The sequence below is a fragment of the Plectrocnemia conspersa genome, unplaced genomic scaffold (genome assembly GCF_051122295.1).
Source record: "Plectrocnemia conspersa isolate PC_06_02 unplaced genomic scaffold, ASM5112229v1 ptg000014l, whole genome shotgun sequence".
Lineage (NCBI taxonomy): Eukaryota > Metazoa > Arthropoda > Insecta > Trichoptera > Polycentropodidae > Plectrocnemia > Plectrocnemia conspersa.
In genome coordinates, this window is record NW_028277178.1 from 29844019 (window position 1) to 29859335 (window position 15317).

Below are 15317 nucleotides of genomic sequence, written 5' to 3' on the forward strand. Positions count from 1 at the left end.
ATTTTAATTATTTAATTTGGATATTTTATGATTTTTTTATTTTATTTTAATATTTTTTTGTATTAAAATTGTGTCGCATTAAGATAACCTGTTATGTTACGATGGTCTTAATTTAATCTAAATAAATAAATGTGGGAGACTAGCAACTATTTTTTTATAGTTTCATTTTAATTTTTATTAAGTGAATATGTTAGTATTTATGACACGTTTTTAGCAGGAAGTTTAATTTTTGAATGAGATTTCAAATTGATAATTTAATTTGGGCTTCATTAGCGTCGTCTGTCATTTCATTTTCCATATTCGCACCCCTATTTTATGCCGTGGTAATCCCTGAACATTTGACGACTTTCGTTCAGCTTTACTTTGATTTTGTCAATCGTCTTAAATATTGTATTGACATTTAAATTGTTACGGCGATAAAATGATTTAAAAAAAGAAACATAACGTTCTTGGTATATTTGTTATTCAATAAAAAAAACATCTGATAAATATTCATTTAAACAGATTTCGTTTTAAATATACATAATAAATTCACTAATATTTCTCAATAAAAACTGAATGTTTACCTTCATTACGAAATAAATTTGATAATAAACATAAAGATTTTGTAATGTTGAATTAATATAATGCTAACATTAATATTACTTTTGGGCCGATCACAGTTTTGTGTGACCTCGATTCGTGAAGTACGTGATCAGTAAATTGCACTATCGCAAATGATCGATAATGATAGTGATTAATTTTAGACACTCATCAAAAACTAAATTCATGGCCGTCTGGAGCGATAATATCAAATAATTATATATGCGGTGTAAAACAATGCAAAATGAAATTATATACGCAGTGAAAAAAATAACTGTACATTTTTGATTTAATACAACACTATAAAAACATGATTATAATACAATATATTATATTGCTATAACTGTTGTTTATGTTTTGATAAATTTAATTATTAAAAATGATTATTTGGACACTTAACTAATAATTGGTATAATTTAATTCATATTAAGTAATTAAGATAACGTTGCAATTAATTTATTATCTTAAATATTTAATTTGTATAATTATTTTTCAAGTGTTTAATTATTATGTACAGTATTTTAATTCACGTAAAAAATATTCAGAGACTCAAATAACTGTACATATGCGACTATAAACAAAAAATCTGTTTAGTTGTTGACCTACGTCGATGGCATTACCCAGGCATACACGCACGGATCTGTCCGTCGGACACACGCACAGATCTACCCGCCGGATTTGTTCGAGATGGATGTCCAAAAAGTTATGGATTGTCATTTGTCAAAAATTATCGAATTATCTTTGTACTAATTTTGATGCACCTGAACTTTTCACGTGCGGGATTGTCAAATGAACATATGGTATTACATATCATTTTTATTCACTTGTAACCATATAAAAAAGCTAGACAAAGAATAAATTAAAAAATCTTATAAAAAAAAAAATAGTGTATTTAAGATTTATATCTACGACTTTTAGTTTTTTTAAGCAATGACTTTAGTTACTTACCTTTTTAATTGAAGCAGTATTGAAAGCCATTTATCGTAAATTGCTACATTATTTGCTTTTAAATTGATATAAAAGGTAATTTAGTGAATGTATAAAAAATATTGTATGTGTAATTTGGCATTTTATTCACTATTGTATTAAATATAAATATAACAAAGAGTCTCAATGATTTACAATTGTTTATTATATACAATAGTATATATATTATATATTTATATATATTTATGTACATACAAAGCCAACCAATTACCAAAGATCGAGGCAATATTGTTGCGACGTTTTTAATAAACTCTCAGTATTTTAATTAAAAAATCTGCCGATTCAAACAATTAATAATTCTCTCGAATCTATGGGCGTTCGAACCGCTTTAATGCCATCGTTCCCGTTTATGTTTTGCATAAATTTTATTGGGCGTTATGAAACGTTCTCTTTATCGCCGAAACCTTTTCGGTGGCCTATTATTTACGAAGCTATTTGACATCATAATACGCGCTCACCGCCGAATAATTGGCCATTACGAGAACATTGTTTAAGTGATCCCTGTAATTCTCGCTTTTTTCTGGAATATTTTATAAACAACCCTTAGTTTGAAACGGTCGGTAGATTTTCGGTTCACCCTGTGTGTACTCCGCTAGCGTTTCGGTGTCGGAAGTAGATTTTTCTTTAAGAGTGTCGGAGGAAATTTGTTCCGGATCGTTAAGTACCTATAGCAGGCACCGAATGTTCTTTCCATTCTTTCATTTTCAATTTTATTTTTCCGTCTTCTAATTTGGATCCGCTCCAAGAGCTTCATTGTCCGTGTCTCGTATTCCGAAAGCAGATAAATGTCAACCCTCGGCCGAAAGCTTCTAGCGGTACCAATTTTTTGCGATAGAATAGATAGTTCTAAATACGAAATGAAAACAAGTAAATAATAAAAATTGACTGTTTTTAGACACGTAGTAATTAACTTGTCTAACTGCCCTTTTCTAATATCATGCAATTATATTAGTTTTGTGTAAATGTATAAACTTGACAAATTGACAAGGCAAAAAAAATTCGGGTTCAAGATCAATTTAATTTCTATTTTATTAGTCGACATCTATATTGTAATTTTTTACATTATCTAGCCTAAATAAAAAAAATAATACTTGTTACATATTCTATAAAAAAGCATTTATTACAACTGAAAACCATACATCTAATCATTGCGGATCTACAAAAATGTATATGTATTTTTTCTGCTTACGGAAATTTGTCAAAAGTAATTATTTAATGTGTGATTATTTTAAAACTTTTGTGACAGATATGTCACAATATTCGTTATTTGAAGCAAGTCAGATTTGTAATTGTTAGGAGAGATTTAATAGCACTTTAAATGTTCATGTTTATTAAGAAAAATATTTTTTAATCTTTAGCACCCATAAAAAAAACTAAGTTTGTAACTATAACTTCTTAACAAACAAAAAAAGCAACTCAATATTTCGAAATACATTTTTTCAGAACAGCTTAGTACACATTTAATTTTTTTACAAAATATTTTAGATTTCAATTACAAACGTAGTGTGAAGATTTGTAATATTTTAGTAATTAACTGTAATTTCTTTTAAGAAATATATATTTTCAAGCAGTACGAAAACGGTTTTAGTTGTATTGCTATTATGTACCTTACAGAAAAAGTGTCGTATCAATAAATTACTATTTTTATTATTAAGAATATGAATTAATTATTCACAAATTTTTAAATGTGCATTTTAATACCCAACGCTTTATTTCTATATTTCGATTTCATTTTTAAAAGTTCTATTTAATAGGTCTTAAAGTAAAAGATGCATGACAATGTATTGTGATTGGTATTAAATATATTTTATTATTTAATTAATAATAAGATAAATAAAAATAGCCATTAAATTATGTATATTAATTCCTTCTTTCTTATCATCAAGATATATGTTTATGTTTACACGGTAGTAGTCTTATGTAATATTTTATGTTAATCATTGACAAACTCACGAAAATTACATTTTAACAATTCTCTTCGCCTTAAAATATTAATTTGCTATTTTACTTATATGTATCTTCATTGCCTTTATTTTTTTATTATATATTTTATTTATGAAACGTTTATTTTTCTTGGATTGTTTGTAATATACATACCTAATTGGTACACGCAATTCATTAAAATATTTCTATTTAAGAATAGTTTAATACTTTATCTTAATATTTATGCAGTCGTAGTCTTTTAGTCATTATGGAGATTATGGTTAGCTCTTGGAGATTCTGGACGACTGTTTGGCTAAACCAGATTGAAGTGAAAGCAGCTGCTTTCTGGGCTTTTAAATTATCGACTGGATTGATTTATCGTAAGCTCAACTTGGGCTAAATTTCATATTAAAATAGTATTAATCTAAATATAATTTTAGAATTAAAGAAAATTATCAAGAAAAAAAGAGCTATTTTTTATAATTTTTGCTTTTTTAAAAAATGCAGTTGTTATAAAAATGTTTAATTTTCGTTAAAACACATCTTACTATACACTTTTTTACAGATTTCGTTAGCGATTTTTTAAATCTGTCAATATTTTTTACGCTCTGGAATATTGCATTTCGGCGACTATTGTGAACGCTACCTGCTCGGTGGCGATATCCGGGGCTGACCATTTTTTAATTTTGGAGTATTTGCGTTTACAATATTTATTTTGGCACGGTAATGCATATCTCCTCTATTATTATGCTTCATCAGCGTCAGTTGACCACACGCTGGAGCTCGCCGATGATAGTGTGGGAGTCCTAATGAGGCTTAGACCCAAACCCTTGAGGGGAAGTGACCTCTCGGGCTGGCCGTCCGAAGTAGAGTGCTAGACACTACTAATGACGAACAAAGCATAGCAAGCAGGGGCAAAGGGCTCGGCCCTGAGGAGAATTGAGGGCCAAGGATGCGACAGAGGCAACATATAAATCCCTCGAAGTTCAGAGTGGTGGTGTTGTGAAAGGATGATATGCAATGCATACAGTGCAAAGCAATGCATGCCAGCCAACGAGAGCACGTCTCCCCGTGCGCTCGAGAGAAATACTAATGAAACTCCGATAAAATATGTAGTACTACGGGGGTAGGTCACGCTCATTCGGCCGTCACAAGCTGGGTGCCCGCCCATAGGGTTGCACTTGTAGTAGCTATACACCTGTTATGCTTAACGTTTACAATTTCTAAAGGTCGCTCTGATTCTTAATAAACTTAAAAGATAGAAATCCGTGTTTTGGGTTTAGACCTTCAAATCAAAATATTTTTAGGAAAAGGTGTGACTTTTATAAAACGCTGGTGATAGTTTATTGCGCAAAATATATAATTTACAAAATTGTGTGAATAAAAATGTAGGTGACGGTGTCAAGCAGCAGAATGAATTTGTCGAGTCTTAACCTTTTCTGGACTATTTTTTTTTCTTATTTAATCTACTGCTGTTTAGTTTATTTAATTTAAAAAAATAGGCTACTTACCTATTATTTATATATATAATTTATATATGGTTTATCCTGTATCCGTTCCAGATTTTGAGACCACTATCAGAAAAAAAAACAACCAAAGAATTCAATGACAAAAGAACAAACGTTTCGTTCTAACCTTATAAATAATATATAGTTATTAGTTCGCTATTGTAATTCAAACAACACCAATGGTTCTCAACATATTTTTAATCGCACGAAATTTATTGTTGTTGTTTTTATTACTTTTATATATGAAACACTAAATTTATTAATGTTTGTACATTGCAATTGCTTACATATTTATATATTTTATGTTTGGGTATATTTGTGACGATCACATCGTGACGATTTTTTGTCCGATTTGTTAATCGTGTATAGTTGGCAGAGTGATCCAATATGTTGGCAGCACTATAAATCAGACGGCTGCCAATAATCACGCGTGTTCAACGTGTCAAATGAAGAGACGTCATTTTAACTTTTTCTGGAAGGGGGGCAAAAGTTGGTTGTCTGTGGTGTTTATTTTAATATTTCGATTTTATTCCGATTCACAGTATTTCATTAAATGACATGCATTTTTTTAGCTAAATTCAAGGGGCGTCCCTGTTTAGAATCCACAATCATGTCGACGCCGTTGCAGTAGAAACGCACGGTTATCTATACTTTTTTAACAATATTACGACTTACAATAAGTGATAATTGAATGTAGCACATTTAAACCAAATTTTGAGCAATAGGAGAGCGCAAATTTATCGATGGATTAATAGGTTCTACGGTGAATTTTAGTAATTTGACAATTCCAAGTAAAATGGTTAAGAAATACTAAATCTGAGTAACTAATGAAATAAAATACTTTCAATTTTATCATTAAGTCATTTAAAATGGCTTCAGAAAATAGAAAATAAATTGAGTATGACATAGATGTCTTTGGAATGCAATGGTGAAACCATTTTGGGCATGACACTTTGGACTTCTAAATGTTAAAGGCCTATCAAGTGATTGTCGTCACGTTTGAGTGGTGATTGATTATCGATGAATGATTTTAATTATGTTCTATTTTATAATGACCATTAAAGGAAGCTCAGAAAAAATAATTAATAATGTACAAATAAGAGGCAATTTTCATTTTTTCTCTCCACCTCCTAAAGCTGTTCTTAAATAATCGTCAGATTATTACAAAAAATAGTTTAAATGAAATATGTTTGATATGAAAGATTTAGTGTTTTTTTCCTAGACAAATTTTAAAGATTTTGTAGAGAAGAAGTTAAAAAGTTATTGTGGTAATCAATGGCGTTTGAAAATCTGCGTGGCTATTGTGCAATCCAGGGTGTCGATATTTAATGTTTTATTAGACAAGCCAGCTCATTTTTTATACCCCTACAGATTACAACCCATAATAAAATTTATACGCCATTTAAATTTATTATTTTTTCTATTTAAGCTAATAATTGAACTTTGCATGGTATTATTCTTAACTAATTTTAAAAGGTTATTTTTTAACTTATAAAAAATATGACATTTAAAGTTAAACTATTATTCTAATTGAGCCCGTTGAATTTTACATTATAGTTACATTATAATTTTACATTATAGTTACATATATATTTTACGTTAATCGTTGAACCCATTAAAATTATAATATTTATTTTAATAACATTAAAAATACTAAATTAATTATTAAGCTTTTTACTTCTGCGAGATACATGAAATGCTTTTACGGTCTTTATATCATATTTTAATAATATACATATTGATTAAGAAGTATACGAATAAAACCTTTTTTATTTGTTGTTTTTGTTAATTTACCATAAAGAAATTTGAATCTTATATTAAAACAATGATGTTTATTATGAGATGTTGTCAATGAATATAAGTACACTATGTATTTTGCCAGATACACAAAAATATATACTTATAGCATTAGCCTGAAAATAATGAATGCTTGTTTATTAAAAAAATATATAAAATGCATTAAATAAAACGTTTTATTGTGGCTTTTTGGATATTTAACTTTTCTCTAAAAGCTTTACTTATATTTTTCATGACTTCCATTGTACGATGTCTTAATGCAGAATTTTGACCTAGTATGCTTTCTTTATATCTCCCCTTCGTAGGGTTGGCTTTTATGGGAGAACCTACTTTATCCTTATTTATAAACATCCCCTTTTTGCGGAACCCCTTTTATCGTCTCGTTAATAGAAAAATGACAAATGCTTTTTTTCTCTTTTCAGGTCACGGCATCATATCGATGAAGCTTCCTTTGACAGAATCGGGACTACACACACTCCACACTATAGTCAGCTTCATGGACAATCAAGCTAATTTGACACACAAGGACTTGTTAGACCACGAGACCGAATACCAAAGCAGATCTTTTCTCACAGTCGTCGGGCCCGTGCGAAATGTCATCATCAGACCTAACAAACAGACGTATCTTCCAGGAGAAACGAGTAAGTTTTTATAGATCTTGACTTTCCATAATAGTGTTTAATGGGCGAGAGAGGAAAGTCAACGCATTTATCGAGCGTATATAAGTGCACTAATAAAGTGAATGCATGCATAATGGCTTGACAAGTTTTCTTTTGCTCAGTTTTCATCCGTGAATGTGAAATGTTTTCTCACAATTTCCCCGGCGGAAAAGTTGTCGCATTCGGCCTTTGAAAAAGAACGAATAGTTAATCCTCGGGAGCTGCATTCACTGCTCAAAGGGAGTTATTGTAGGGGGGTGCTTCTCTACAAAGTGAAACTCGGCGACAGAGGGATGTTTCGAAAATATTTTCCTTGCGAAATCAATTGAAAATACCTACATGTACGTTTGATACACATCGATTACAGAGTTAATGCAGCTTGACTGAACTGATAAATAAACTATCCATGGGTATTTTTTGCATAAAAAACTAATAACTAATTAGGATGTGTACTTGTACTGGTGAATGCTGTTACAAAAGATTTTTTTATTTGTATGTTTTTATAATAAAAAAACAACAATACAACAACGGTTTATTTTGTATTTAAACTTAAATTTGATTGTTTGTTTAAGAAATATATGAAACTAAAGTGCTTATTAATATCTACTAATCCGATGCAGCAAAGTTTAAAACGTTTCATCTTTAATATTATCTTTAGTGACAATCCGAATTTAATCCACCATTCGAGTAACTCTTGATGCGACCCTTAACTGCTCTTAAATTATCATCCGTGTTCGTTTCGGGGTAAGAAAATCCGATGGGGAAGTTACATCGAGTGACTAATTGCAATTTGAGACTGCATCAGTCGCGAAACTTCAAGTAGCTAACTTACTTAGCGCCTTATTAAGTTTACTGATTTCGTTCCTTGTCGCAGTAAAGCGTAAGCGTATAATAGCTCTTCAAATAATATACATACGTATGTTTATACATATCTCTATTTGCATTTTTAGTTACGTTCTGGATACTGGCTTTGGATCACGATCTTCGTTTACCCAAAGGCGTTCTGGGAACGGTCTCGCTGAAAGATCCGTCCGGCACTAAAGTGGCAATTTGGGATCAGATTTCGCTTGATGAGGGTAAGCATCGGAATAAATTAAATACATTGTACCGTTTTGGAGTGTCTTAAAAGTTTAATTTTGTAATACAGGAGTGAAGAAATTCAATATCGTTTTGAACGGGAGAGCTACTCTCGGAACTTGGACGGTGCAAGTGCAATGTGGAGACAGTTCTTGGAATGGTGCCGTGAATGTGTCGAACCAAAATACAAATAACGGACTCAAGGATAACGATCGCGCGTCTGTATCTGGAGGTTCTAGATCTCCGGCAGCAGAAGAACACTCTGTCGAATTGAGATTCGCGCCTACTACCAAAAGATGGTATAAGCCAGGATTATCATTCAAGGGAAAGGTGAGTGATTTTTATATGTATTTTTTTTTTCGATCTATGTGGATTTGTTTTCACATATCAACAATGCCTTCAATAATGAAAACGTCAATGAAAAATCGCGAACAAGCATGTTGCTTTGATGTGGGTTGACATAGTATTGTCCGCTTATGGCGGTATTATTGACGGGTCATTAGGAAGAGTAAGGCATAGACAAGGCTCGCCATTGTTGTGCTTGATGAGGGTTAGATGGATTGTCGTGAGGGGAAATCTTTCATGGAGGAATAGACCGGTTAGACCTGGAGAGGCTTTATCGGAGTTAGGTGTTTGCGTCAGCGAAAGGTCAGACAGTTCTTAAACGGTTGGTTGGAGCTTCTGATTGACTAAAAATAGTCATTTTTCATTATTTGCAAACACTGAATAAATCACAATATTTATTTTGAAGACTATAATAAATGCTATTTTTAATATTACAAATTACATCAGAAATTTCATAATATTGATTTATTTCATTTCGCTTCATTGTGATTTAAATTTAATTTAATTTTCAATACCTAACTCATATCAAGACTCAAACATCACTTAAAAATATAAAAAAAATACGATTTATTTATATATTTTATACGTAATAACTCAACTATATTAAGATCAAATTGATTGATTTACATTAGGATTTAAACTCAAATACTATTTCTTAAATTGGTACCTGTATTAAAAATATTGTCGATTTTATTTTTAATAATTTTTACTTTTGCCCTGATTAAATATGTTGGTAATTCAGTTTTATATATTCTTCTAAAACTTAAATTACAATAACAATAACATATTTACATCAAGCTCATACGGTAAGATACATTCCTTTTCGCTCGCTCGCGTGATAAGTGACGAGAGTGAGTGAGAAATAAGGCGATGCGTCTCCACACTTCCACACGCCAACTTCTTCTCATTCACTCTCGTCACTTAACACGCGAGCGAACGAAAGGGAATGAATCTCACTGTACACGCCTGACTTACATATTTTAAATTAAGTTCAAAGTTTTATTATGGTTATGATTTTTTTAAGTACAAAAAATAAAATATTTGCTATAAAATTACTACAAAACATCTTCGGTATTTTTTGTATATTAATGCATTTTAATATTGCTTAAAATATATAGTAATTAAATTAAAACGTTTTTTCTTAATTCTCTTATAGTTTGAAAATTTGCTATAAAAATTGATATAAAAATATTATTACTAAATTTTAATAAAAATTATTTCATAGCATTTTTATTATTATATAAAATTAAATATATTATAAAAAGCACTGAAGGTATTTTTAGTTTTGAATTTTATGATAACTATGATTTTTTATTTACTTTTTCAACTGATTTACTAAAATATATTACAATAAATATAATAAACGTATTTAAATTTATGAAATTATTTCTCTAATAATAATGATTTTATTTTTAAATAATTTTACTAATATAGTAATTTTAACGATAATTTATAAAGATGAAAAAGTGAATTAGTTGATATAAAAAAATACTGTAATTATTTTTTTATTGATATTCATTAAACAAGATGTTTTATAATATTTTAATAAAAAAGTAGAATATTTGTTATAAAAATAGCAATGAAAATATTGTGTCTAATAAAAAAATGCATTTTCTTATTGTTTAAAATAAAATAAAAATATTAAAATTCTAAACGTATTTAAAGTTGAAATTTGGGTTTCCAAATATTTTTAATAGTATTTTTTAAGAAATTTTGATTTAAAACTTAATTTTCTTTAATAAATATAAAAATTGTTTGTTTATAAATCCCTACAAAAATTTACTTCGTATTTATCTAAAAAATATTATTTGCTTGAGTTTTTATTTTAGTTAAAAATTAAAAATACACAAATAATGTAATTATAACACTGCATTATTTTGAATTTTATAATTAGTATAATTCTTTGAATTAAAAATGTATTCTTTAGACTATAAAAATCTTTTTTTTTTGCTAAAAAACATCTTACTTGCTTATTATTTTTAGCTAAAGTTTTAAATTACATATTAATAATTAAAAAAAATATATGTTATTAAAATCCACTACAAAACGTTTTTAGTATTTTTCGAAACAGAATAATAATTTTTATTAATATAATAATGTATCAAATCTAATCGTGTAGTTCGTTTTTTCTAGTATATGCCTTATATCACTAAAATTATCAAATGCAAATCTTTGTGGCATATAAATGTCATAAAGTCTAATTCCAACGAGATAATTTAACTGGGCGTTACAAATAAAATTTTTATTAACAATACTTAAAATATTATTAAAATTAAATAATAGAAAATATAGATTGGATACATAATATATGTTTGTACATATATTATTAAACCTAAATTTGAATGAAAATGTTTATATGAAATATATTTACTGCAATGTAAAGACATTTTAATTTCTACGTATTTTTATATTTATTTCATAAATATATTTTAATGCATAAAAAATACATATGTTCATTAAAAATTAGGTTTAAAATCATATTTCAATGAAAAAACTTAATTTAAAAAAAAATATTTGTTAGGAAAAAAAAACTGTAAAATAACTTTTATAAAAGATAATATTAAATATTTTATGTTACTATTAAAAAAATATATTATTAAAGTTTTTTTGGTAGTTAATAAAGCAAAAGTTTTTGAAAGAAAAATGATTTAATTTGAACTAAATGAAAAAAATATTCTCTAGATGAAATCCTAATATTTTTAGAATAATTTTTTATTTAGTTATATTTTTTTAATATATTGGCCATTATTAATTTTAAGTTGTCAGTAAAGCTCTGATTATATTAACTTATTTAATATTACATTAACACTAATGTTTTCAGTATATTGTGATTAAAGTGTGAATGTGTTATTGTATATTATACGAAATATGCTAATTAAACATGTAAATCTCTATTAACGCATATTATCAACATTCTGGTGAAATAATACTTACTAATAATTTCTAAATAGTTATTTGGTATTTAAATAATTATAGACCGTTATACATCGGAACATGAACCTTCTTACCATTTAATCAAATTAATTGTCAAAAATCGCAAAAAAATTTACGAAATAAAAATAGGCAAAAAAAAGTGTTAAGGTATTTTATTAATACATTTTTTAATAATAAATACCCATCAAATAATAAATCCTAAATTACTTAAAATAATTTAAATGTGATTTAACAACTTATTGCTAAACACCAATAAGGTTAAACGAATTATTTCTCTCGGTTAGCAATAGAAATCGTCGGTTTTGATGCTCTGTCATATTGTCGCAGCGCTTGAAAATAACGACAGCAGTTAAATTACAGATCAAAACAATCGAGAGACATTAAGGAAGGACGAGTCTTGCAAATGGCAGTAATTCGAGCCAGAGCAAAATCCCAAAACGATCGAGTCACCGCGAGATTACACAAATTATACCGTTTAACGACGCACTATTCTAAATAATATATAACGGATCGTTTATTACGCGTTTATTATATAACGCATTGTTATGGTATACGTATTTGTATGGATATCTTTCGGTGGCTTGAGCGAGCCAAGAAATCTCCCCTCGATTTTGCGAAAGCTCTTCTCGTAGAAACTTTTCCTTTATCTTTACATAGATCTCTGTCACATTTTACCGTATTTCAATGTCAGCAAACCTCCTGAATTTGATAAATGATGTTGCTTGATAGTAAATTATGTTCTTGATGTTATATATTACATGCGCAGGGTGTACAAAAAAATTATATTCATTTATATTGATACATATTGTATTAATTCTCAATTCTTAATTGGTTAAAATTTAATTATACTACGCTGGTAATAAAGAATTCAATAGACGTTAATTTGTTTGAAAGTTTCAACCCGCACGACAACTTTTCAATTGGAATTTCCTTTGACTCAAATCTAACCGAAAAAGTTTTGCACGCAAACCTTTATGAGATTTAATTTTTCCGCTTATTCATGTTCTTCTTCTTAGGGTCGCCAGGTGGTAACATATTTCTGTAACATCTCGCATTTTAGATGTGTTTTGTAAAATTTTTAAGATAGGTTTTTATCTGAACAAATGTTTATTAAACGCCTTTGTATGTATTGATATACTAATAACGTATCGATATGAGAGTATATTAAAATAATATAAATTAAAAGCAATAGAATATTTAATTGAATTTAGAATAAAATAATGCTTATTTTTCGTGTTAGTTTAATTCATATTAATAAAATACGCGTTGCTCTTTTGAACCAGGTGGAAGCCGTCAGCACTGAAAAGTACATCCAAGTCAAGGTGGAAATTTTCGACGACACCACATCGATATACAGTCAGGGGGTAGAGATACCTCAAGGCGACGGAAGTTTCACGGTACCCTACATGGTCTCAAACAACGACGTTCTCAATTTACAGGTGAAGTATCGTGTTTAATTAATTTTCCAAATCCAATTTTGTTCCCATTCATATATACACACACACACAGTCACAGTTACACAAAGTTTTGTCCGGCGCGTCACGGAATGGGGATTTCAACGAGACCGTCGTAAAAGACAGGCAGTAAAAAACAATTTTCCGAATTGAATGTTAACAGACACTTTGAGAATTGAAAATAACCTGACCACACAGAATGAGCTTTCAGGCATGCTGTGCATTCTAAATTGATCAACGTTTGTTGCATTGGATATTTGATTAACGCGTACTAACTTTGAGCACATAAAAGTTATATAGATAGTAGATTATACATTTTAATTGAAATTGATACATATGTATCTGATAAATCTAAATAAAATGTTTAATAATAAATATATAATATATCATTATTGATAACAAAATATTATACAACCCATTAACAAATTATAATAAATAAAATTGGAATTTTACAAGTGAAGCGAAGTGCCTTTTTGCTAGGAGCGTTGAGATACAATTAATTTCATTCTCAGCGTAACGTCTATTTAATGAAACACTTTTTATTTATTGCTAAGGGGTGTTGTTTAGACTGCCTTAGAGAGTCGCGATCGCGTCCCTTATTCTTACCCGTCGCGGTCAGGACGTCAGCGCTCTTGCACAATACATCCAGCTTCTTAATGAACATGCCAAACACAATAACGTTTTTGGCGATAGAGAAGCTGAATCTATTTTAAATGTGCCTCATATTTTTTCAGTGATGGTCAGATTTGTACCGAAAAAAATAAATATCTAAAGTTGATTTGTCTATTAGACTGTTTATAGGTTAGAAAAAATAATAAATTTAATATTTTGTATATCTTAACATATGATTTACGCAGAAGATACTTTCTCAAAAATATTGCGTAAATCGAAACATATTATTTTTTTAATAGAACAATCAAATCGTATTTACCAGAACTTTTTAACATTTCTTTAAATTATAAAGTAAACGAGAAAAATCTTGCGTGCACGCGTGCACTTTCAAAAGTAACATATTGTATGAGCAGTGTGAGATGATCCAGATGATACTCAAATGCAAGAGTTATTTATTTTTAATAAAAATACTAATACAGTACTTTTTGCAGTCACCGATGGTTGCGTTTAGGGGACGGATTCCTCAACGTCTCCTTTCGCAACATGTCACAGACTTGTCAGATATTGCAAGGAGAGGTTCGTTTAAAGCTCGTCGTGGCTGAAATAGCGTAGTATTTGGACCTCTCTATCTGAATCAAAAGTGGATATAATTCGCAGGGGCATAGGTGTTTTCATTTTGCCTACAACATTCATATATAAAAATATATATTTTTAATATTTTTTAATTATAAAACTGTACCGTGCATATACTCGGCACTGATTAGCTTGCACCCTAAGACACGTGCCAATTTTTTTATTCTTATCAAAAGGCATAGCTTACTTGATCGAGGAATGAAGGCTGGACTTCAGCTTGTCGCAGTTTTCAGTCCTCTCTGGCTAAATAATTGGTGTTCCGTTCTGCTAGAGAGGCATAGAAATGTCTCTAGCTCGCTCTAGTTAGAGATACAGTTTCTGACCGGAGCAAAGACAACCGCATTGTCTTTTTTATTGCTATTGCGTGGGTAACGGTGGAAGCAATTTAAGCCATTTTATCTAATTTTTAAATAAATAATTATAATAAAATAAATATATTTGTATAGGACCAATAATATGCTGTATCTGAGAACATAACTTACGATGCATATTATCTGGGGGCGCAGACTCTCAGCAACGCGCCATCTGCACACTCGGTTACCATTCTAAGAAGAGGCTACTTGTTGAATGCAGCTCTGAAAGTGCAGTCTCTGAGATGCACCAATAAAATCTTATGTATATGCCTTTGCTGTGGTGCTGACTCGCTGCAATAAAGCCCTGATAAATCATAAACTTGAGAGCTTAAACCCTTGTCCGAAAAAGTGCGCTTTTCACTCTGGTTGATTGCTTGAAATTTACTATTTGGGGCGTGATTTAAAAATTTTGATATATTTGACTCATGGCGAAAGAGCGGATTTCTCTGAGCC

The 15317-nt window shown here is 29.5% G+C and overlaps 1 protein-coding gene across 1 annotated transcript in view; it reads left to right on the top strand.

Annotated features, from left to right (window-relative positions):
- The window catches only part of LOC148226760 (C3 and PZP-like alpha-2-macroglobulin domain-containing protein 8), a 246540-nt gene that overhangs the window by 154191 nt on the left and 77032 nt on the right, over positions 1-15317 (top strand). The window contains exons 4-7 of the mRNA XM_088203337.1: positions 7220-7438; positions 8407-8532; positions 8604-8863; positions 13096-13251. Coding sequence (XP_088059463.1) covers positions 7220-7438; positions 8407-8532; positions 8604-8863; positions 13096-13251 — 761 coding nt within the window. The remainder of the gene's footprint in view (positions 1-7219; positions 7439-8406; positions 8533-8603; positions 8864-13095; positions 13252-15317) is intronic.